The sequence below is a fragment of the Cladophialophora immunda genome (assembly GCF_000835495.1).
Source record: "Cladophialophora immunda strain CBS 83496 unplaced genomic scaffold supercont1.4, whole genome shotgun sequence".
Classification (NCBI taxonomy): Eukaryota; Fungi; Ascomycota; class Eurotiomycetes; order Chaetothyriales; family Herpotrichiellaceae; genus Cladophialophora; species Cladophialophora immunda.
The window spans coordinates 3,138,552-3,162,300 of NW_015622544.1; the positions used below are offsets into that span (position 1 = coordinate 3,138,552).

The window sequence follows — 23,749 nt, forward strand, 5'->3', positions numbered from 1 at the left end:
TTGAGCCGCTGTGTTTGGATTCAATCTCTGGAGGAGGTCGGATTGTATAACGTATCAGGGTAGTAATCGGGCCCGATCAGCACAAAAATTGGCGGTGGGGGATAGTAGGATGGAAGTGTACATTGGCGTCGTGCCCGCAGCGGGTCGGAGAACAAAATCAAAATATCCAAGAGAGACGGAGTACACAGAAAGGGGGATCTCTGAATCATCATCTGTTTTCTGCGTTCCACTGTCGCTCGCGCTCTGACTCTGGCTCTGCTCACCGCTTCCGTAACCTGACTCTGATCGGCCCTGCCACGTCCTCCATCCGCCTCTCGGCCGCCACCGGCTCCCCACGCTGCAGAACATCCACCTCGTCCCTGTCCCTGGCCGCGAACGCCATCTCGCGCAGGCGAGGCATGAGGTCGCGCCAGTGGCTGACCCCCAGCGCACGGAGGTCGGAGGGGGCCAGGGAGCGGGCGACCTCAGAAGGGCAGAGTGTCTTGGGGTACACGCGGGAGTGCAGGAAGGCGTGGAACCGGTCGTGCAGGAGGGACGGGGCGGGAGAGGACATGATTTGTGTATTGGTTTCGAGGGGCTCGGGTAATGGTATGGTATGGTGGAGTAGAGCAGACCATGTAGAAGAGAGGGAGGAAGGGAAGAAGGGTGGGAGTTGAGGTGGATGGATGACACCATCCCGTCCCGATAAAGTTGAAGCCTTGCTTGATGAGGTAGCCAGCAAACTCTGAATTCACTTCCTTTTCCCTTTCCTTCTCGGGCCTTGCAACAAATTTCTGTTGGACTGAATTTCCCTCAACTGACTGATTCATTGATATGGCGGCACTTCGGCGAGGAACGCTTTCAGGCAAGCTGCAGCTGTGGCTCCGGCATATCTCTGAAACTTGGGGTTCCAGGGACGAGCTGCGATAAATCAGGTCCCCCTATGTTGAAGACAGATATCCCGTGTTCTTCAACAAGCCTATCCCGCAGCGCACGACGGGATTCGAAGTAGCCATTTCTCCCTGATGAACATGTACGATGTGGCCGTCACCGGGGCCCTCGTTGTTCTTAGGGTTCCTTTCCCGAGCACGGTCCACAAGCGCTGTATCTTCACAGCCCAACTCCTCACAGGTCGCATCCAGGGCGGCGGCGCATATCCGGTTAGGATACAAGCCGCACGTCGCGCAAGAGGGAGTCGTCGCAGCTGGGTGGTGCTGGTGCGAGTAGGACGGCTCATATAGCGTGTCGAGAATGGTGCCAGGGTGTACGAACCAGTCACTCTTGCCTTGAAATTGCCGAAGATAGTCATTCATTCTAACCTCCAGCCTTCTTCTGTGATAACTTGTCTTTAGTCTTGACAGGATTGAACGGATCTCTACCGGCGGTTCTTCGCCAATGGTATAAGTCTATCGATGGCGCCAGATAGGGGTAGCAGAACTTCCGCCGGAATCGCCCGTTTCTGTGACTCCACAGATGAAAATGTCCCCCAGATATACTTCACGCTCGTTTACGATGGGTGCGGCGCCGCAGAAACCTACCTGCAAACGCCAATCTGATGTTTGGATAACTCCTTCGTAAGGAGTTTGCCGAAAAGATCCGTCGAAGAATGTCCAGGCCCGGAATTTGCACAAGCACAACATTGTGTCCTTCGATGGTGCCGGTTGTGTATTCATTGACATCTCCTGGTACACTGCCGCAAGGTCCAAAATGTTCATCGAACATTAATTTTACTGCTAAAAATTCAGAGTGCTACACACAAAGGATGGCTGTGGTGAATTCCAAACGACTCCTTGGCCGCAAAGGGGGAGAATGGGCTTAAGGCCTGCCCGAACCTAATTTCAAGGTGGCCATCTTCGACGCAGGCGTATCCTTTTCGATATTGATCGATTCGAGTAGAAGGGCCTTGGCATATGCACCAGCAACTGTGGAAGCATGATTCTTCCAGAACTCAGGTTTGTGAGAGTCAGCATAGTCGCTCACCCCACGAACGACCAATAACGGCTGTGCCTCACGGGTGGTGTAGAGGTCGTGTGCACTTCCATCTATGGCCACGAAAGATGTCCAAGAACGGGACACAGAGCTTTCCGCACTGATGTCTATCATTGACCGTGTCGCGAATCTAATTTCCCCAACGTGAATTTTTGGCGAGTGTTCCTGAAGTTTTGGTAAAAGTATCTGCTGGTTCGGGTCGCAAAAGTCACAGTTTAGATGGTTGCCTACATGCATGTACCCAGCTCGAAAAACAATGTCTCGCTCCCGTCCAGGATAGATAGCAAAACTTGCTAATGTGGATTCCTCCTGTTCAAAACTAGACAAGGCGCTCCGTAAGTCGACTTGTTCTAGAGAGTGTACGGCTGGCAAAACCCGGATCATAGATGGCCCGTTGTCCAGAAAATCCCTGTCGAGAAATTCAAAGGGTTTTTGGGAGAGTTCTGGGCTTAATGTTGCCACGATCACATCTCCGAGGGAAGTGTCACGCCACGGACTAGCCGCGGAAACCCCAGTGGACAAGAAGAGGCCGATGTTGGGAAAGCCAGAGCACAGGTCCACAATCAAAGGACCCCGAGATGTTTCCAGATCATGGTGGGCAAGCACAACGTTCCAACGACCAACTGTACCGAGCACATAGCTTTTCGGATCGGATCGATGTCTGGCGAAATTGTCGTGCCTTGTATCCAGTGCGGCAGTGGCAACGCGGAGATCGAGCGACCGGGAGCAAATCCAAGCTATTGAATAGTCTCCCCGGTGGAAACCTTGGATGTTTGGTTGCCAAATATCCTGGGGAGCATTGTAGCCTGTAATGAACGACCATTCTGAGGTTGCAGCAGATTCCCCATAGTACGTCGGGTCGTCGGGATGCTCTTCAGCTTCAACATCCACCGGACCTTCATGATCTTCGGGAACTACATTGTCGTTTGAATGACCCAGCGACTGGCCCACTGACACTGATGAAGATCGCGCCGATCCTTGATCTTCAGCCCATGGAAGCGTCATCAACGCAATATACTGGAGATGTGCCATGATATGGCGTAGAAGGTGTGCCTCTTCTGAATGCCCGTCCCCGTGGCCGCCATCTCCGTTTTCATCTTCGCCGTCCTCAACGTCCTCATCGATTGCCGTTTTGTTGGGTATTATCACTGCTGACATTTGCGAAGTCAACGTCTCGTCCACTTTTGTACGCTTAGATGGCGAGTATGGCAGTGAGAAAACGCTTTGTGTTTGCTTCCTCTTGTCTAAAACTGAATGCTTTTCTGGTCCTGGACAGATAGGACATTGATAGAAGACCGGGTCAAGTGGGATTCGACGCATGCTGCGGGCGAGGAGGTCTTGGAACTCGCTTTCGTCATATGTCTTCGCGTGATCTTGCACTAAGTGTGTTTTATAGTTTTCTGGCGTGCGGAAGCAAACGTATTCTTGTTCATGTTTTGGAGCGAAACAGGTATATCGCATCTCGCCGTGAGCGTTACGCATGTGGTTGGCCCAATCCGCACTTCTGGAATAGAGGTTGAGAGGCGTGGAGCACTCTTCAAATAGACAGACATACGGCTGAATGTCATTCTTCACGTGTTGCCTGGGCATACCGTTAGCTTCATCTGTAAACAGATCAACCCTACACGACAGTGGGCTAACCTCCACTTCCGGGAGTCTCGGCCTGTGCTATATTCCACGGGCAGCGGACGGCGACAGTACGGGCAGGGGAAGAACGGTAACGCAGGGTTGATGTGGGGTGGCTTTGGCGGCGGCGGCCAAGTGACCTGTCCATCCTTGAATGTCCTCCCGCTTGAAATCGAAGTTGTTCCAACCTCGGATCTTTCAAGCACGGCATCATCGTAGTCCGTCGCGCGCGTACTCGGAACAGACCTTGAAGGTACTTCAGATGGCGCAGTTGGTTGTGGCGAGGATTCATCTTTGTGGGAAGGCACCTCCATATGTATGTCGTCACCTTTTTCGCCTTCGGGTGCCGTGCTTGCGACATGTCGGCCAGAGGTAGATCGCGTCTTGTCTTCGGCGAGTCTCAACGCATGCTCTCTCGCGTATTCGAACTGGTTGCGTCGCTTGACGTTTGCAAGCAAAAGGCGGGTGCAGATGAATTCCGCCACTTCTGGATACTCGCGTCGGAATCGTTCGTTGATATACCACTCCATATGCTTTCTGAAGTCCTCCGAGCCTGGGTAGATAAATCTGCTCGCTCGCTCACGCCAGTCGAATCTGCGAGAACTGCGGATAGTCAGAAGCAGTTGGTGAAGTCGAATCAATATGTTCTCAACTTCGTGGTCGGGCCGGAACTGAGATCCTGTCGTGGAACTCGCATCGGAATGGTTTGAATCGATATTGTCGTCTTCGTCTCGGCCGCTTGGTTGGGGAGAGATGCCTCCTTCCGCCTCCGTTTCATCGTCATCGCTGAGCTCCCCAGAAGACAGCACTTTCTCCAAGTGATTGGCGTTATGCTGCGCCTGTTGATCTAATATAGATTGTGCGAGTGCCGGATCCTTGTACGCCTTGATCGCTGATCACCGAGAGCAGTTAGCATGAGCTTCTACTGCGTGAGGAATGGGACAAACAAGGAGCCGGAGGTTTGCGCACTCTGACGAAGGTTCAACTGCAGCGCGTCTAATAGGCCCATTACGGCTGCTTTCATGTTTTCATTTCCTTGTAGCCGGGCATCAGCAGATGCAGACCACCGCGCAAAGGCCCCAATGGATTCCACCCATAATCTGAAACTTGCTGATTGGTTCAGTACCCAAGTATTTTCAAACATATCGGGGAGTTGAAGACATTCTTCGAAAAGCACTTCACACTCTTTGGAAGCTTCGAATATGGTAGCCTTATTCGATACCAGAGCCTCGCCCTCCGCTGCGGCCATGACGAGCTGAATTGATGAATGACAAGAGAGTCTCTTGACCAGATTATGCGCTGAGTAGGGGAGCTTTTGGGGCTATCGAGGAACCTAGAGACGACTCATCAGGCGAATCTCCTCACAAAAGAGGCTGACTAGAGGTCGTAGGCTGCGTGATAATGGTAGCAGTCCAAAGAGGTGCAGGGCCCAGCGATTTGTCGTATGCGGAGTCCATTCATGAGTAGATATACCTTGCATCTGGCATGCCTGTCTGTCATTACCCCTTTATATTTTCATCTTGGACCATTTTGAATTCGAGGATGACGACCAACAAGTGCTGAGATATGTTGCCCTTGCAAGCCCAGCTGGCTGGCCCTAGCATATATTGCGTTAGTCCTGTAACCCCTCTCTACTCTACCCCTCCGACGGGCTTTGTGCCACGTGAGTATGTGTTTTACTCGGTCGGCCTACTTCTACCTTGCGCCCTCAGCCTCACCAAGCAGGAAGGACAACCTCCTATTGACGAGTCACTTGCAATATTGCGCACTGACGTCTATGATCTGATTCTATTAAGGCGACGTCTAGCATTAATGTAATCGCAAGATGCCCACCTCTCTCCGAGTCGAGATAGACCTATCGGTTGCCATCCTCCCGAAGTTCGTCGCTGCAGCACGGGTGCACAGCTCACTGTACCAAGAGAAACCCAGCTTACGAACCTTTTACCAGAATGTCACGGCTGACCTCGTTGCAATCCATGAAATCCTCTCCGGGCTGAGAGAGCATCATGATTCGGTCTTGGGGCAACTCGCCGGTGGTGGATTGTCACTCGCGGTACAGAAGGTGCTACTGCGCCTGGAGCGGATAGCGAGGGTAAGCTACGACCCTCAGCACAACAGATCCAGGCCCCTAAGAGTATATTTATGCAGACGAGAGGCGACAAGAGTGCAGCACATCCTTTTCGAAAGCTCCAGACGCTCAAGGCTGCGTCCACAACCACATCCAATGATCTGTCTGGCCTGCGTCGATTGTCAAGCACCGGAATGAAAGACAATCGGGCCAAACTGCTGCATAATCTTGATAAATGCCTCGCGACTCTCACTGGCATTGTCATTCAGCAAGGCCGACTGCCCACAGAAACGTCATGGCAGGAGGGTAATCAGACCCCCGGAAACCCGATGGAAGGCCCCCTAGGCAATCCAATGACAGACGACGACAGCCCCGATCTGGCTCATGAAGTCGAAGCCCTTCATAAAGCCATGGCCGTCCGCTGGCCTTGCTCTTGTTGGAGACGGCACGGTGCCTTGCTACGACTGACGTCTTTCTATATCGAGAGCGATATCAACGTCCACCCTGCTTTCTACATGGACTTACTGTTCTCTCACAACAGCGTTGACTCGTGGAAACGTGCCAAAATCAGGTTAGAGAAGTATATGGGATCTAGCCAACCCCGCCCCGTGTTCACTTTCAGTTGACGCCATTGACTTAGACGCGCAGCCCAAGTCCATTGGAACGAGACTGTGACAAACCCTCCTGAGTACGCGGATCAGTTTACGACAGACGTACATGCTCCTTTGGGCGGACTAGGAAGGTCTGAGCAACGAAGCATTCAATCTGTCCTTTCTTCTGCTTATGAGGCAGACGATGCCAACTGTCGGAATATTCCAGTCCAACCAATTGGTACACTGTGCCGGCTCACGCTTGAATGCAACCAAAATGCTCATTTGATTTACTTGCTGGCAAGAAAGCAGCGCAAAGAGGTACATCTACGTGGTAAGCTGAAGGGGTTGGCCAATTATGGCGTGGACCGACTGATCCCGCTTTCCACGATCCTGAACGACACAGGCAACAATGCGTTCTTGGATCTGAGACAAAATGTCAAGGAGCGACTGATGTTAGCAAATATCCTGGCGAAAGCCGTCTTGCACCTTTGTGCCTCGCCGTGGGTGCGGCGGCAGTGGGTTAAGGAGAGACTGTGTCTGGCTCTGTCGGAGCGGGAGCACTCCCCCACCGATAGCGTCCTACAACTTCACCTGAAATCAGATCTTGACGAACAGACCGATTGCGGGGACTATTACGAAGTCCAGCATCCCTGCCCTATCCTTGTGGACCTGGGCATCCTTCTTGTCGAACTCGAGTTAGGCAAGCCAATCCAAGAGCTGATAGAGCTCATGGAGCCAGGCCATCAAGCTGCTGCGATGGCATTTCACCGGAACCTTTCCATCTCGGTTTTGAAGCGCGTGCTTAAATCAGGTTTACTCTCGAGAACGTTTGTTCCCTATTATCAGGCAATATGGGCTTGCTATGACTGCAAGGCTGTCGGCAGTAACATAACCGAAATTCGGCAATGGATCAAAGACAAGATATCCGGCCCTCTGAACCAACTTCTTTTGGCCTCTTATCAAGTTTGCATCACACCTGAAGGTATACAGACCCTTCAGAGTCAGCCTATGAGTTTTAGAGGCTCCATCGAGAGAAATAAATCTCCGGCTGAAAGCACTGCTCACATTGCGGATGACAATTACATATCCATTCTGTGCCAACGTGGTCGATTTCTGGACTGTGAACGCAGCTTATTGCCGGATGACGCATCCAAGTAAGTTATACAGCAGAGTAGAATCTCGCGGGGGAAGGGTTGTTTATTGACTACTTGAGCAGATGGGCTGGCGCTGATGACTGGTTTGAAAACCTCCAGCGTAAGACGCTCTCCCACTTCAAACGACTGGGCGTGACCGGACGAAACGACCAGCCGATCAAGATTGCCATCCTGGACACTGGCATCGATGCCAGACTCCATCCTCGGACACGAGCCATCATGGCCACAAATCCCCAGCTCAGCGGTTCATCGGGCCGCATCAAAGGATTGCGCTCGTGGGCGGACGACAAGGTAGAAGGAGAAGACGTGGAGTCCATGAAAGATGAGCACGGGCACGGAACACACGCAGCCGGGTTGATATTGAAAGTGACTCCCTTTGCGCACCTGTACGTGGCACAAGTCACGAACGGACTGTTTTTCGAGCCGGATCCGGTTGCTGTCGGCCAGGTTTGTCTTTCCACTCTGCTTATCATTCTGGGGGTGGTCGGAGTTGCTAAAGTGGACAGGCGATCAAATACGCGGCCGAGGATTGGAGGGTCGACATCATCAGCATGTCCTTCGGGTTCGACGACCGGATCGGCGACATTGCAGAGGCGATCGACACGGCCAATGCCAGAGGGGTGATCATGCTGGCGGCGGCGTCCAACGGCGGCAAAATCAAGAGCGAAGGGGACAGCTACCCGGCGGCCAGCGTCGAAGTCATCTCCGTTCGGTCGGCGAACGGAGACGGAAGGTCGTCGGATTTCAATCCAGACAAGCCGGACGACAAGGTCTATTCGGCCTACTTCAACGTGGTGGGTGAGTATGTCCTCTCCGCCTGGCCCGAGCACCTGGAGCCCAGCGGCGAGAGACGGGCCAGTGGGACTTCGGTGTCCACGCCGATTGCGGCGGGCGTCGTCGCCCTGTTTCTGGAGTATATCTGGGCCAGGCTGCCGGGAAGCCTGGGTGAAGCTGACAAGATGGCGGCGTACGAGCGCATCCGGCGCAGTCCAAACGCTACCGGGATGCGCATGGCGTTGAGATTCATGGCGTCGAAAAAGGACAAGTCCCAGGGCCTCTGCTTCATCAAGCCGTGGTTACTGATGTCCGAACAGGCGAACACAAGATGGAGGCAGTTCCAAGAACAGTTCAAGATACCAAGGGAAGATACATAAGGCATACTTTGTGGCGCAGGATAAGAATCAATCACTACTTTGATAGACGACTGGCACCACCCCAATCTTGTATAACAGAGCTTTCCGGTGGCTATGTAGTTGATCACCCCCAACCAGATTTTCACTCTGGGACCGGATCAGGGTCACAATTTCGCATACAAAACGTTGCATAACTCGCCGTCGATGATGTCCTGCTCAACGGCCAGCGTAGCCGCGCAGTCACCATGTCGGTCGATGTCCTCGGCAGTGACATCGTGATCGCCCAGCTTGAACGCCAGGACCTGCTGCCCCCCGCTCGCGCCGGGTCCGACGAGCATGAACGCCCCCTTGTTGTACGGCTCGTTGGCCACGGTCCCCGCGTGGTCGATGGCGATCTTCCGCAGCTGGTACGTGAAGACAACGTCGGTCGAGGAGGAGGACGTTGTCGCGCTGCTACTTTGGGCCTGGTACCCGCCGTCCAGGCCGACCTGGACTGGAACCCCGAGCGGGGTGGCGTCGAACGAGATCTCGCCTGCCCCCTCAATCTGGCTGGTCCGTTTGCGGTAGAGGACCAGCCCGCGCGCGATCTTGACGCCCGTGATCATATAGAGGGACTTGCTCTGGAACATGCTCCGGCCTTTGAGCCACAGCTGGATCGGTGGCTCCCGGAGCCGATTCCGCACGTAGTCGTCGTCCGGGACAAAGTACGACGTCTGGATGCTTTCCATGCCGTAGTGGTAGTCCTGCTGCGTGGTGTGCGAAACCCCACCCTCCACGTTGAGTCCGCACGACGCCAGGAACTGGCCGAGGATCTTGAGCCGTCCACCCTGCATTTCCGACTCCACGTGGGCCCATTGTTCCGGCGGGTTCTTGTAGATGGTCGGCAGGGGGAAGGCGAGTTGAGGCAGCTGCACTGGCGGGGCGTAGACGTTGAAAGGGAACGCAGACTTCTTCGAGAAGACCGGGTCGCTGGGGTCGGCGATGATGTTGCCCAGGGCCAGCGGGCCGTCTTTCTGATAGTCCCAGTTGGGCGCCAGGAAGTACGACTTGACCTGGGTCGTCATTGTTGCTGCCAACAATCCGATCCAAGCGAACTCAATGATCGCCAAATTATGGACTGGATCCTTTCCAGCGATGAACGAGGGTCTTTTGCGATCTTTATCACCACAGCTGCTCCGTCCGATTCTGCTGGATCAGCTGCGATGGAGGGGCTAACGGCGACAAGTGAGGCTGAGGCTGGACTGCGCCCCCCATGAAACGACAGAGGGCTGCAGACGATGTCGCTCATTGGGTGTGACCCATGCGACGCCTCTCAGCCTCTCTCTCGGCATAGAAAGAACTCCCCGGTTCTGGCACTCTGCCAGGCAATAATCGCCTGGGTGTGATAAAACCTTTACCAGCGACACAATCGGAAACCAAGAAACTGCTGCGGGTGCGCCACAGATGTAGGAGGCATAGCCAGGGCGTTTAGGGACGCTGGTAGATAGAAATAGGTAGACTGGACATAGTAATGGGCAATTCTTGTAACGAGGTGGATGCTCAGCATTACCTTTAAAAACCAAATATCATAAGGCTTTAGCGTCGTCATTGGACCCGTGCGACGTAGAGCCACAGGGTCGCCTTTTTCTTTCTCTCCTTTGGGGGATGGTATGTGACCTCTCACATTTACTAAACTATAGACCTTGCCGCACAAACTATCTATATCTTACGCTTTCATCTCGACCGACTCCTTAATCTCAGCTGCCGCCTCGGCACCGCCACTCTCGTCCACGGCAACAGGGTCACCAAAGACCCTCGACATTTCCTCCAGACTCAGGCCCTTTGTTTCCGGGAAGAAGAAGTATATGATGACGACCATTATGGCCGAGAGACACAGGAACAACAGATAGTATCTCCAACCGATGGCGGCGAAAGCGCTGGAAGCCGCCTGCGTGTAGGTCAACGAGGCCAGGAACAATCCCGCCAAACTGACCGAAAGGCCCTTGGCACGCAAATGGGTTGGGAAGATCTCGGAGGAGTAGATGTACGTCGTGGCGTCGTTGCACGTCGCGCAGAAAAAGATGTGCCCGAAGAGGAAGAAGATGGCCAGGCAGCTCAATGAGAAGCTCGTGCGATGCTCAAGGACGGACAGGGTGACACACTCGCCTATCAAGACGCACACCACACCGATGAACCCGATCACTGTCAGCAAGTCAGAGGTTATACCCATAAAAAGGATGAAGGATGCTGATACTTACGGAGGAACCTTACACGGCCAAGTCGATCGATGAAAAGCGACGTTATCATGTTGCACGGTATGGCCACTGTGACCCAACCAGCTGTCAAGGCAAGCGCTTGCCGTCCAGAGAAACCCACATTGGAGTACAGAGTGACACCATAGTCTACAGACATATATCAACATTTGGCCTTGAGGCTTGGGGTTATGGTGGCGGACTTACTGTTGATCACGATCGTGCCTGTGCACTGTTGGCCAAACATTGTCCCGAAGCCCAACGCAAGGCGCTTGAGGTTATGCTTCCCAGTGAAGAGACTCTTCCAGGTCCCCGCACCAGTCGTGTTTTCGAGTTCGCACTGCGCTTTGATGTCGTAGAACTCTTTCTCTGCAAAGGCACCCTCGGGGTCTGCAGCGTCATGATGAATCCTGTGAAGCACTGAGCGCGCCTGCTCGAGCTTGCCGTGTTGCACAACTACGACACCGTCAGCCTTGCTTTCTGGACCATAAAAGACCGCCGCTACTCACGCCATCTCGGAGATTCTGGCAGTGTATATATCCCCAGGAGCAGCAACCCTGGAGGTACACATTGAAGGCCGAGGGGTAGCCGCCATTGCATGTTGCCCTTCATCGTGTAGCAGGCATATCCGACCCATCCTGCCAAAGAGTAACCGAGGGCCAGCAAGACCCCGTGGAGTCCAACGAGCAAGCCCCTGGAGTGCGGCGGTGACACTTCACTCTGGTACAAGGGGACAGATCCCACGATTAAACCGACACCGAAACCCGTGATGAAGCGGAAGGCCAGATACATGCCGACATTCTGGCTGGCGGCTTGAAGTGCGCCGCCAAACACAAGTGTGCTGGAAGCAATTGCGATGCTACCTCGTCGAGAGAACTTGTCCGCGAAGGGACCGATTGCCAGGGCCCCGAACAAGCCTCCCGTCTGGAAGAGGCCGTTGGTGGCGCCGATCAATGCGTTTGCCTGTGGATTGGACGGCAGCAGGTCCATATATGCAAGAAACTGTGGTTGGCCGAGCGTGGTCGCAATGATCGAAGCAGAGTAGCCATATGAGATCGAGCCGAGACAGACGAAAAGGACGATCTGAGTTCAATGTCAGACAACTCCGCGAGCAAAGGTTTCACTGCCTAAGGGGGTTCTTACGGCAACATTCAACCAGGAACGAGATTCTCTCATCTTGGACAATTTTAGTTCGTTGATAACACAGTTCGAATGCGGTTCTGTGTGCGGATGGTCTGAGCAGGACGCGCGTAGCATCTATCAATGCTGGTCAAGCAGGCGGTGCTTCCTTCAAGGATTCAGCCGTTCGATCCAAGGCTACATATGTATCGTAACTGATATAAGGTCACCATACACAAGTTCCACTAGACATTGAAGGATAACAGAGCCCACGGAACCATGTTTCCGGTCTGTTGGAGCTTTTGTAACGTGCCGTTCTTGCCGAAACCTGAAAGAACTTACCGGTTGCTTGTAAGAGCCTCCCCCGCAACGACATGCTCTGTTGGTAAGCGGATGAGATCCATCCTTGGTTCCAGACCAGAGCCAAACAAGAATCACCAAAGAAACGAAACGAAACGAAACGAAAACTCTGTTCTTCAACTCTGTTTTCGCGTAAAGCAAGAAAATGTTCCAAAAGGAAACGGAAAGGAGATTCCATTAGCTACCGGTCTTTCATTTTCGAACAAAGCTAATTGGCAGACCTCACCCCGCAAGATCAGGTCTCACTATGTCCACAGAGACGGCTGGAAATGGTCCATTCGAGTGCCCACTACTTCGGAATGAGATTCGCGGCCTTCATCCTGTCGAACCCACGCAGCCACTGCGTCGGCGTGTCTAGAACGTCGGGGAACCCCGTGGCATACATCTCAGTCAGGTCAAAGGGGTGGTCAAACGTCCACTCCTGTGTCAGGTAGTTGATGAACGGCCAACTTGTCCCCTCCATGGTCCCCGGGCGGACCTTGGTCTCCCTTACCCACTGGGTCCATTTATCCTTGTTGCCCTCCATGAACGCCCCGATCGACTGCGCTTTCCCGCTGGGATCGGGCCCGTCCAGAGTGTCGACTCCAAAGTATTGGCAGATGACGGGCCAGAGCACTTTCCATTGAATTGGCTCCGGTCTGTCCGCCACGTTGAATGACTTCCCGTTCACCTTTGCGGGGTGCAGCGAGGAGTAGATGTGGAAGCGTGCGAGGATTGTGGACGAAGTGTCGGTTCGTTTGGCGGCCCAGGCGCCTTCGTTGCCCGGGAACCTCACCGGTGGCGGGCTAGGGCCATGAAGCCACTTGTAAAAGCTGAAGTACAGACCGAGACCTTGGACGATGCTCATGGCATTGTTCTGCGGCACAAATCCGACCTGCTCGCCCTTGTTAGCGGTTGCGGATTTCCGTTGAAGTTGGCATGGCATAGACGTACAATCGCATCTGGGCGAAGTTCGCACCATCCCCACTTCTTCCCTTTTGCCAACCTCCTGATCTCATCAACCTGGGCGTAATAGAAGATCTTGTCCCCCCAAGGCGACGGCACACGTGGAGCAGACTCTTTCAACGGGATCTCAATCTTGATATGTTCAATCCATTCGAGTCCGTAATGCTGTGAATCAGGTCAGTGTGTGCGGGACGCGGAGTTTTCGGCACCGAAAAAGCAACGTAACTACTAACCTTTCCACCAGTCTGCAGGGTGAAGAACGAAAAGTTCGGACACACTTTCTCCAGTGCCTGGATCGAATTGGCGACGAGGGCGACGTTTGCTCTAATCACCTCCTCATGGCTCTTACCATGCGCCGTGTAAGCTGTGAAATAGACGGGTCCGACATCACCAATGTTGTCAATGGATTTGAGTCTCGTTGCGATCTCGTCGACCGGGAGACCCAAGTCGAAGCCGCTGTAAAGTTCGACTCGGTGGTAATCCTCCTCGGGGACCATCGCGGTCTCTTTGCTCAGAGGCCGGTATGTGAGGCCGATTATGCGCTTGAAGGTCGTCGGCGACGGGTAGGTGCGCAACTCGTCCAGGACTCCCCAGCCGGACACCCCAGATGCCCCGAGAACAAGTGCTGTCGCCATTTGCGCGTCGAGACGAGTTGACAAAGTTGCTGCGATCGACGCTGGAGAGGAGGATGGGGCGGGCGAGCGGCCACAAAGACACGACCGTCCATTCTTCAAGGGTTTCGATCTTTAGAGTAATCGAGAGACAATTCCTGCTCTGTAGCATTGCTTGGGGTAGAGAGCGTGGGAGTCTCTGTGCTTGCCAGAATCAACGGAACCGTGATTCCGGAAGGCGGTTTCCGGTGGTTTCCAGCCTCCATGGCCAGAACACCTCACCGGAGGTACCTTGCATTGATTACCAATGCAGCCGCCGGCCCCAGTTGTTGGCATTCGGCTCTTGAAGAAGTCTTATTCATTCCGCTGCACCGACTTCAAGTTGAGTATGCGAAGTGCCGTGTGGGGGAAGAGGGCGTACTCGGTACAGCACTTAGAGTCCACGCTTATCCCCACAAGCCCTAGGGAGTATAGAAGCGTATATGGCCAATCACAACTAGCGACTAATACGTATCCGATCCGCTCCAACCCCCTTTTTCCAAAGTGGGCCAGCCCACCGCAGCCGAGGCAAGCAGTAGAAACAGCTACGATCAACTGTGATTGAGGAGGGACAAGCGTAGGAAGAGATACCATGCGGATGTATATATGTCTATTTATGCTTATGAGCTTTACCGAAACATGAAACAGTATTGCGTTCGAAGCAAGGTACCGACAACACGAGTCACACTTGATCCAACGTGTTGCCTGCGTGGACCCCGGCCGTGTACCGAGCGCTAACTTGACGCGTCTGCTCCTATCAAGTTCTTCTCATGCTCTGGCCACCACTCGTCGAACAGATGGACTCTCGTCCGAAGATGTGCGGCTCTTTCCCCTCCTTCGGCTTCCGTCTTGGTCTGTCCGATCCCAAAGTACGAAAAGCGGTTCTTCCCGCCGAGATATTCATAGTCAAAATCTTCCCAGCGCGGCTCCTTGATGACCGAGAGGAAGTGCAGCGTGCTCCCTGGCCACACCGCCGTGACTCGGCCATCGACCGTGTTGTTTTTGTACCAACTCCGGCACGGGTGGACCCAGACCGTCTCTGGCATCAGAGTGTCGACGTGTTCGACAAGGTCGTCAATCGCCTCCTGCTTGGGGTTCATCGTGCGGATCCGTTGAGTCTGCATCTTCTGCACACACTTCAAAATGTAATCTGCGGTGGCTTCCAGGACGGGGAGGAATGAACCGTTTGCCGCACAGGCCTGTGGACCGTTGAAAATGAAATAGTTGGGAAGGTCCCGGATGGCCAGTGACAAGTAGCCCTTGGGATCTGAGGTGGAACGAGTCAGCAGAGGACTACCGGGCTAGTTGAAAGGACACAACTCACCAGCTCCAAACTTTTCGTCACACTTGAAGCCGTTCCTTCCCGTCAACTTGAAGCGAGGCGCGAAGCTGACGTCGAACCCCTGGAAGATATATCAGCACCTGAACTGTTCTTCGAGCCAGAAGTAAACCTACTGTGGCGCAGATAATAGTGTCGACTTTCCTCTCTGTGCCATCCGCCGACACGATCCCGCCGGCGGTCACGCGCGTGATTTCCTGCGTCACTACCTCGACATTACTCTCACACATTGCTTCCAGATATCCCACACCTGGGGTCAGTCTGCGGCATCCAACGCCAAACTTTGGGATGAGGAGAGGTATAAGCTCCGGCTTCTTGGCCAAAGATGCCTCCATTCTTGCAGTCAAATCTCTAACAGTCGATAGTTGCAGATCGCAGCTGTCGACAAACATCTCATAATAGTGGTTAAACTCCGATTCGAGATCGCACCTGGGCGGAGAAACTCAGTCCTACGCCTTCACTCGACTTGACAGCGAGATATTTCTCACCTGTATTGCAAATGATACGCTGGGTCGTTCCTGAAATGCTCCTTCTCCACATCCGAATACGGTGGATTGCCTTGTGGCTGTCTCGACTTGATACCGGCAAAAGGCATTGCAATCCACGTAGGTGATCGCGCATAGGTGTCTATGTGTTTTGCCTTGGGCTGGACTGAATGGATGTTAGCACTCCCTCAAATGCTTGATTTCACCACCACCAACTTTTTGGAAGGATCTGGATGGCCGAAGAGCCCGTGCCTATCAAGGCGACGTTTCGACCTTCGGGAGTCCAGGGTCGGTCGAAATGGGCTGAATGCAATAGTTTTCCTTTGAAGTCTTGAAGACCAGGGATTGCTGGCCATTTCCACGCGCTGTTGTCACAATTATCAGAGAGCGTCCAAGCTTCAACCAGCTAGACTTACTTCAGAATCCCGCAAGCGTTGACCAAAATGTCGCAGCTATCACGGAGAACCGATCCATCGGGGGTCTTTATTTGAAGCTCATACTTGGCATCACCTTCGTTCCACTCCGCAGAAACAAGCAGGTGACCGAATTTGATGAACCGTCGCACTCGGTACTTGTCGGCGACGCCTGAGAAGTATTCTTGGATCTCGTCGGATTCAGCATAGCTGAAGAAATTAGTGGACTCGTCACACTGGAAGCGATCCGACACCTTACTAATGAGACCAGTCTGTCTTTGGAGCAAAAGAGAAGGTGTAGATGTGAGCTGGTACGTCGCATGCGGCGCCGGCTGCGAAATCGAGGATCAGCTTCATATTGTGGCCGTCACAGAGGATCAGCAGGTGGCTGCACTCACGGTATTTGTTCTCGAACCACGTTCCCGCCACATCTGGATTCTTCTCGTAGATTTGGAACTCGACATTTTCCAGCAGTTGTTCTTGTCTAATCGCCATATACTGAGCGCAAACCAGTCTGTTAATATTGTGTATCTGTTGGAAGACCCAGATTCCTTGTGAACTCACCATACCGGAGGCGCCTGCTCCGATGCAGACAATCCGCAAATTTCGCGGGGCGAATAGGAGTTGCCTTTCAATTTTGTACGGCGCTTCACACACATCGTCCACTTTGTGAGGTGACATCTTGTAAAGATAGGCCCAGGGGAAAAATTTGCAGCCGTACAACTAGCTTCGTCTCCGAGCAGATGATTGTTCCAGTCGTCGCCAACTCACCTGCAACGCTGCTACTCTTATGGACACAAGACACGGAAACAGCTTCAAGGCGAGGGATCGAAATATGTTGCCTGAGATCGAGTTTAGGCCATCACTGCTATAGTAGGCCGAATTCGAGGCTGCGACACTCGAAAACGCTTCCACCGGAATCGCGTTTCCGGCCACATTATGGAGAAACAAAGTGTTTAGGCATCGAAATGTCTGCGATACAGTGACATTTGAGTACTCGCTTACTATGCTATAGACGGGAGCTGGATTCCCGGGTTGTCACGTCCGGGCTTAAGCCAATTTGGAAGGTTCATTGGTGGACTGATGGCCGTGTTGGTGATGGAATCAGACTACGTTTTCCCTGAACATCCACCGGTCGCTTAAGCAGAACTTATTGTTCACAGGGTAAGTCTCGGAGCACAGCTGTCACATTGACATTTCCTCACCTGACCATAGGCACGCTTCTCACAGACTGCTGTCCTGTCTCTAGGGAGGCAGGGCTCCAGAACTCTACCTACTTGTATAGCGTCAGAATGTGGACCTCATGAGAGAATATGCTCAGAAACACCCAATTTCCTTGCTTCAGATTCCATCTTTGCATCACTTTCATGAAAGTAAACTTGGAACCCTGTTCGAGTGTGCTGGATCATTGGCTAAGAGTGCGTGCAAACGCCTCCAGAGCATCCGCAACAGCTTCCTTGACCTTGCTCACGGGTAAGTCCTCGAACGGGCGGGACGTCCAGTATTTGTCTTGCTCAAGACCCTGGTAGATCAACGGCTCCGTCCCTAACACCACTTGCCAGCCTGCCCTTTGAGAGAGGTCGGCGATTTCGGTCCAGGGAGTCGGGTGGTAACACATCTCCAGCAGTGCGCCCTTATGTTCCTTGGACAGAAAAGTCTCCAGCACGTTCCTTGCCGTTCTCTCCGTCTCGGACGTGGGAGGGAAATTTGGCACGCAGGACACAATGGCTCCTGGTCCTTGTAGCGCCTCGGCTTGCTCAACGCTTTCCACAAATACTAGTCCCTCAGCGAGACCTCTCTGCTCAAAGTGCTCGATTAGATCATCTATCTCTTGTCTGTCACGGTTGACCAGGTATATTGTGGCGCAGCGAATCCACTTCTTCAACGCATACACGGCGGCCCGGCTTGCTCCACCGCCACCGACAACAAGGCCTGGCCTTCCATGGTAGAGCGCATCGGGCACGTTCCTGGCGAAAGCCTCTCTGATCCCGACACAGTCCGTGTTAGTTCCGCAAAGCTTGCGCTCCCCGTCCACCGCCGTGACATAGATGGTGTTGCAGGCACCGACATCCCTTCCCGCGGAGTCAATCTCGTCCAAATGCCCCATGATCGAAACCTTGTGGGGCATTGTGACTGCAGCTCCGAAAAATCGGGGCTCTTGGGTCAGCTGCAGGAATCCTGGCAGGTCGAGAGACTCCAGCGCGGTCATTTTGCAGGGAATTCCCAGATTCTCGAATGTTGTGTTGTGCACGAGTGGTGAGAGCGAGTGCTTTAGAGGGTAGCCAAAGAGGTAGCTGATGCCCTCTATTTCCTTCATGTTGATGCTCGTGGCGTAATTCCCAGAGGAGAGGCGGTATGGCAGAATTCAGTCTTAGTGAATGATGCTGAGTTTGTTCTCGTTCGATGCAGTTGAAGTATCTGTGGGAACAATGAAGTTGGCGAATATCAAGTATTACACACGCTCCTCGGAAGAAAGAACCTTGTCCCTTGCCCCTGATTTGACGGCAGCCTTGCGTTCCCCGCGTTTTGCATTTGCGTGCTCGGAAACTGGGTTCCTTGCCGTCTAGCATACATTAAGCAACCACAGAGGTGCCCTCTGGATATAGAAGATCAATACAGTTGGACAGTGAGTTTGCATGAACCTTGTATGTGACACCCGATTGCCCCAATCCCGGCCAAAGCCTGGAACTAATAAATAGGCGATGTGACAGATGATATAATAATAATAGCAAAACCTCCCCAAGTCCGGCTCGTTGACTTCCTCACGGGAGAAGTTGTGCTATTACAGCTTTGTTTTTCAGTGCTAGTCAGAATGATTGCAACAAATATGGAGCATTTGACTATCAAATCAACCTACAAACTCAACACTGGATATGAAATCCCAGCTCTTGGGTTTGGAGTAAGTCATTCACACAGAAATGTGTACTGTCATGCTGACTCGGGATGGTTTGAAGGTCTATCAAACGTGAGACCCAAGACAGAGCCACGCACTTCTAGTCCTAATGGTTTACCACAGGCCCGCCGACGAGGCAGAGAAGGTTGTAGCGCATGCTCTGAACATTGGGATTCGGCAGGTCAGCAAAATTGTCCGTCTTGTCAACCTGTCGACCGTCGACTGACCTGGGCGGTTTAGATCGACTCGGCGCCAATCTATGAGAACGAAGCGCCTTGCGGCGCCGCGATCAGGAAAAGCGGCATCCCGCGCGACCAAATCTTTTACGTCTCCAAAGTGTGGCCGAATCGAATGAGCTACGAGAACGCGAAACAGGACGTCGACACCACGCTTGCCACTGCCGGTCTAGACTATGTTGACTTGTACACATCCAGCTTTATCGGTCGATTGCTGGCGACGGTCTAATGTTTTTGCAGGTACATCATACATGCACCATACGGTGGCAAGGAAGCTCGATGTGGAGCGTGGAAAGCCCTGGTCGAGGCCCAACAGGCTGGCAAAGTCCGCTCGATCGGTGTCTCAAACTATGGCGTCCACCACCTGGAAGAGCTGAAGGAGTATATTGCGGAACTTGAGAAGGAGGGTGGAGAGGGTGCTGGAGGCAAGATCAGCGTCGGGCAGTGGGAGCTTCACCCGTGGCTCGCCAGGCCAGACATCACCGAGTGGTGCAGACGGAACGGAGTGCTTTGCCAGGCGTACAGTCCTCTCGCCCGAGGGCAACGCATGGAAGAGCCTGTCCTTCACAAACTCGGAGAGAAGTACCATAAGTCGCCTGCGCAGATTCTTGTGCGCTGGAGCTTGCAGAAGGTAAGGCTGATCCTTAGACTCGAACAGCATGTGGTCTCTCCTTTGACTCTAACTTCTCCGCTAGGGCTTCTCTCCGTTGCCGAAGTCAGTCTCAATGAAGCGAATCGAGGAGAATGCAGACGTCTTTGACTTTGAACTGACGAAGGAAGACATGGCGGAGTTGGATCTCAAAGATGTATATGCTCCTTCGACTTGGGATCCTACAACATCCCATGACTAGCCTCTAGATAACTATGAAGCCAAACTATGAAGCCGTTTCAGCCAAGCATAAAGAGACTACAGCGACTTTTCATGCCAGAGTAGTGCCCATGAGTTTTCTAAGCTCATATAGCCGAAATACAAATCTTCAAAGACTGTTTCCCCCCAGATTTGTGGATGCGACAGTCGCAGAAGGCACGGTGGAATGAGTGAATGGGCTCCTTTCCCGTACCTTCGTCTCACATCTCACCGTCGGAAAGCCTTCCGCTTTGCAATTCATCTACTTGCCGCGGCTGAAATTGTGGAGGTGATGAGCAGGCCGAAAGCCTGTGTGGAGGTGGTTAGACTTAATTCCAGATGCGTGCTGTTCTTGAGCAAGATCCGGAGAACCCAGACTGCGGCATCGTGATTCCGGAAGGCCTCTCGATGTTGTGCGAGAAACTACGATGCCGGATCCAAACGCCTATGCCTTGTAACCAGACACATGCCCGGCATACTTAATGTCGAATCCTTGCGACCCTCGGCCATCCCACGACTACGATCTTACCCGCCAACGTGACCATTGCGACTTACATTCACAGCTCCCCGAGCAAATTTGTGAGCATTGACCATGACTCAGGCAATCCTCATTGCGACCATTTATCCCCAGCCCGGGAAAGCCGATCGGGTATACGCGCCGTTGCATCAATCACCCACCCCCTCCCATCGTCGCCTCCACTGACAAGTCGCGCCACCTAGATTGTGGAATTGCTGCTGCAGACCGCCAAGGTCGTGCATGCCGAGGAGCCCTACGTGACCGAGTATTCCTGCTACCGAGAGATCAACTTCCAGGACGGCCAAGAAGACATCATCATGTTCGAAAGGTCTGTCTTATTCTTCCTGTGACGGCGGCGAATTTTGAGAGGCTGATTTTCGAGAACAAGATACACTTCTCTGGAGAATCAGAATGTTCACATGGGAGTCCCGCACGTGGTGAAGTTGCTGAAGACTTGGGAGGAGGAGGATCTGCTTAGACGGCCACCTTTGATCAAGAACGTCGAACATGTGGGCGGATTTGCTGGTCGTTGAACCTCTTGACTGTACGCCACCGTTAAGTGGAACGCAAAAGTGAAATGAAAATACATTGAGCTATGCTAACATCTACTTCTCTAATAAGTGTGACCAATGATGATTGTCATGACTTGTTATTTTTGTCTCTCCTGGTCCAGAAGGGTAATGGTTTCGTCGTAGATCACACCCATATTGCTCGTGGTGGCGCCCGGCCCTGATGCCACGGGACTGTCAACCGCCAGAAATCGAGTGCGGCCCTTGGTCACCTCGAGCACTGTGCCACCGGGGTACTCTGCTCCTTCGATCACCCTGAGCATGACATCTGCCACCTCTTCCGGTTGGATCACTACGTCGTCGGCACGGAAGACTTTCTTGATATCCTCAGTCCACAGAGGAGTAGCCACATTCCCCGGTGCCACAGCCACGACTTTGATGCCGAACTCCTTGTGGAGAGGAGCCAGCGCCCGGGTAAAAGCAGACACGGCTGCTTTTGACGAACAGTACAGTGGCTGGTTGAAAAGAGGGAATTGGGCGGCGAGGGACGATACGTTGAGGATGACGCCCACAGTCCTGGTTGACGGCGGCGGGGAGACTCGTGTGATCTGATCTCGAATGGCGAGACGGGTGCCTTTCATGAGTGCAGAGACATTGAGGTCGATCGATTTGTAGCTGGTTTCTTCCGTGTCTTTCCAGAAATTGGACCATGGCTGTACTCGTGCGTCAGCGACGCAAATTGCGTTGCTCGAAACAACGACATGCTCACTGGTTCAAACACTCCTGCACTGTTACACAACACGTCGACCTTGCCAAGTCGATTCTTGGTGAACTTAAAGAGGTCGTGTAATTGGTCCCATTGAGTAAGGTCTGTCTTCTGGAAGAAGATGTCGTCCTGTCTGTCAGTTCCTGTCAGCACCTCCAGCGATCTGGCCATATTGTTCAGTTATGACTACCTTTGCTTCATTAACTCATCCAGCGCTGGTGTTCTCTGTAGGTCGGCAACCACAACTTTGGCTCCCTTCTGAACCAGAAGTTTTGCAAAGGCTAGGCTTATGCCTTCGGCAGAGAATTAGAAGTTCCGCATACAACTGTTGGTACAGAGTAAACCTTACCCGACGCTCCACCCGTAACAATTGCACACTTTGAGGCAATTGCAAATGCCATGCTGTCGTAAAGATCTTCGCTGAGGATGAATTGACGAGATATCAAGAGTTCGAGATAGTTGATCGTTGATCTAGAGCTTTAGCGAGCTCTAAGTGTAAGTTGGTCTCGGCGTTATGGCCATCGACAGATGTTGCGTCGGTAGCAAGCACTCACCGACCCAGCCACAAGAGAAAGACGCCAAGGGTGGAAAGGAAACGGCCTCGGTGACAAAGCGATTGCGTCTCAAAAGTGACAGAAGCCAGATGATCTTTAGAATGGTGCTTGCACGTAACTGACAGTGGGACTAGCAACTCGCAGACTCAGTCACGAATTTGCAAAGGAGACGACTTCCCGGATCGTCGCCGGTTCTCGAATTCCGCAGTACGCGCTGCTCCTAGGGTTGAGCCGCCTCATAGTTCAATCCGCCGGAAGGGTGAGCAGATGAAGGGGAAGGGGTCGCCGGGGACCGTGCCCACTGTCGAGGAAGTTTTGGCTCAGAAAGTGCATTCCCGTTTGGAACATCAGTTTTTGCTTCCCACAGATCTGTCTGGTGTATGCACTGTCAGGAATATGCGCCGCGGGGTTGTCGTGGCATGCAATGTTCAAATGAAGAATGCGGAAACCATCTTCCATACCAATTGAATTCACGTTTGGCAGGCGAATAGCTTGATGAAAACTGTGTTGATGGCTGGATATACATCGTATAGCTCCGTTGGGAGAAGGGAGAGTTTGGCCGACCCAAGTCCAAGCCCTGTGACTTTCGCAGAGCTCTCACAGCCCATAGAATATGCCTTCAGCTGTTCTGTTCAATTGCCAGGCACAGGTGCTCCATGGCCCGAGAGATCTTCGTTTGGTGAGTCAAGCTATACTTGCACGGGTTCAGAAAAGTATGCCATCGACTTAGTCTGATCAACCTCTAGACGGACAAATTTGTCCCCCCGCCACTGCCGAACGAGGTGCAGGTAGCCATCCGATCGACGACACTCTGCGGCTCGGATGTTCACTACTATCTGAGCTACAGCAACGGAGGTATCCAGATCAAGGAGCCACTCTCGCAAGGTCATGAATCTGCCGGTGAAGTCGTCGCAGTTGGCGAGGATGTCTCGACGCTGAAGGTTGGAGACCGAATCGCCCTCGAGGTCGGAGTCCCGTGCGATGATTGTGAAGACTGCGCGACGGGTCGGTACAATGTCTGCGCAAGGATGAACTTCCGGAGCAGCGCTGCTTCGTTCCCACATTTCCAAGGAACACTGCAGACGAGATTGAACCATCCAGCGAAGTGGTGTCATAAGTAAGTCCTCGGCAACCAGTAAAACCTATGAATGCGGATGATTGACGTGCAAGGCTGCCGGAGTCAATGTCCTATGATCAGGGCGCTCTCTTGGAGCCGCTGGGGGTAGCCGTCCATGCCGTAAGAAAAGCAGGTCTGGCACCGGGATCATCATGCCTTGTAATTGGAGCAGGCGCGGTCGGTCTGCTGTGTGCATCTGCGGCGCGGGCAGCTGGCTGTGTAAGTA

The 23,749-nt window shown here is 53.1% G+C and overlaps 7 protein-coding genes across 7 annotated transcripts; 2 read left to right on the plus strand and 5 right to left on the minus strand.

Annotated features, from left to right (window-relative positions):
- Positions 1-1,794: 1,794 nt before the first annotated feature.
- Positions 1,795-4,843, minus strand: PV07_07459 (uncharacterized protein; the record flags this gene model as incomplete). Its single annotated transcript, XM_016394548.1, has 3 exons — positions 1,795-3,550; positions 3,610-4,486; positions 4,564-4,843. 3 exons carry the CDS (start codon positions 4,841-4,843, stop codon positions 1,795-1,797), a joined length of 2,913 nt encoding a protein of 970 aa, XP_016247967.1.
- Positions 4,844-5,419: 576 nt separating this feature from the next.
- On the plus strand, positions 5,420-8,563 carry PV07_07460 (uncharacterized protein; the record flags this gene model as incomplete). The annotated part of the gene is made up of 5 exons (XM_016394549.1): positions 5,420-5,686; positions 5,719-6,233; positions 6,303-7,409; positions 7,472-7,856; positions 7,916-8,563. The coding sequence occupies 5 exons, from the start codon at positions 5,420-5,422 to the stop codon at positions 8,561-8,563; spliced, it is 2,922 nt and encodes a 973-aa protein (XP_016247968.1).
- Positions 8,534-9,657, minus strand: PV07_07461 (uncharacterized protein). The gene has a single exon (XM_016394550.1). The coding sequence runs from the start codon at positions 9,604-9,606 to the stop codon at positions 8,707-8,709; it is 900 nt and encodes a 299-aa protein (XP_016247969.1). The 5' UTR covers positions 9,607-9,657; the 3' UTR covers positions 8,534-8,706.
- Positions 9,658-10,247: 590 nt separating this feature from the next.
- PV07_07462 (uncharacterized protein) lies at positions 10,248-11,949 on the minus strand (the record flags this gene model as incomplete). The annotated part of the gene is made up of 5 exons (XM_016394551.1): positions 10,248-10,723; positions 10,780-10,923; positions 10,981-11,229; positions 11,283-11,856; positions 11,917-11,949. 5 exons carry the CDS (start codon positions 11,947-11,949, stop codon positions 10,248-10,250), a joined length of 1,476 nt encoding a protein of 491 aa, XP_016247970.1.
- Positions 11,950-14,581: 2,632 nt separating this feature from the next.
- Positions 14,582-16,765, minus strand: PV07_07463 (uncharacterized protein; the record flags this gene model as incomplete). Its single annotated transcript, XM_016394552.1, has 9 exons — positions 14,582-15,114; positions 15,172-15,250; positions 15,303-15,615; positions 15,675-15,837; positions 15,888-16,036; positions 16,088-16,294; positions 16,344-16,416; positions 16,483-16,582; positions 16,649-16,765. 9 exons carry the CDS (start codon positions 16,763-16,765, stop codon positions 14,582-14,584), a joined length of 1,734 nt encoding a protein of 577 aa, XP_016247971.1.
- Positions 16,766-19,086: 2,321 nt separating this feature from the next.
- Positions 19,087-20,064, plus strand: PV07_07464 (uncharacterized protein; the record flags this gene model as incomplete). The annotated part of the gene is made up of 4 exons (XM_016394553.1): positions 19,087-19,158; positions 19,218-19,399; positions 19,454-19,844; positions 19,909-20,064. 4 exons carry the CDS (start codon positions 19,087-19,089, stop codon positions 20,062-20,064), a joined length of 801 nt encoding a protein of 266 aa, XP_016247972.1.
- Positions 20,065-21,226: 1,162 nt separating this feature from the next.
- PV07_07465 (uncharacterized protein) lies at positions 21,227-22,253 on the minus strand (the record flags this gene model as incomplete). The annotated part of the gene is made up of 4 exons (XM_016394554.1): positions 21,227-21,799; positions 21,856-21,985; positions 22,043-22,145; positions 22,202-22,253. The coding sequence occupies 4 exons, from the start codon at positions 22,251-22,253 to the stop codon at positions 21,227-21,229; spliced, it is 858 nt and encodes a 285-aa protein (XP_016247973.1).
- Between the last annotated feature and the right edge of the window lie 1,496 nt (positions 22,254-23,749).

Excerpts from the sequence above, each read along its gene's own strand:
- PV07_07461 (XM_016394550.1), bottom strand. The coding sequence starts at position 9,606 with ATGACGACCCAGGTCAAGTCGTACTTCCTGGCGCCCAACTGGGACTAT.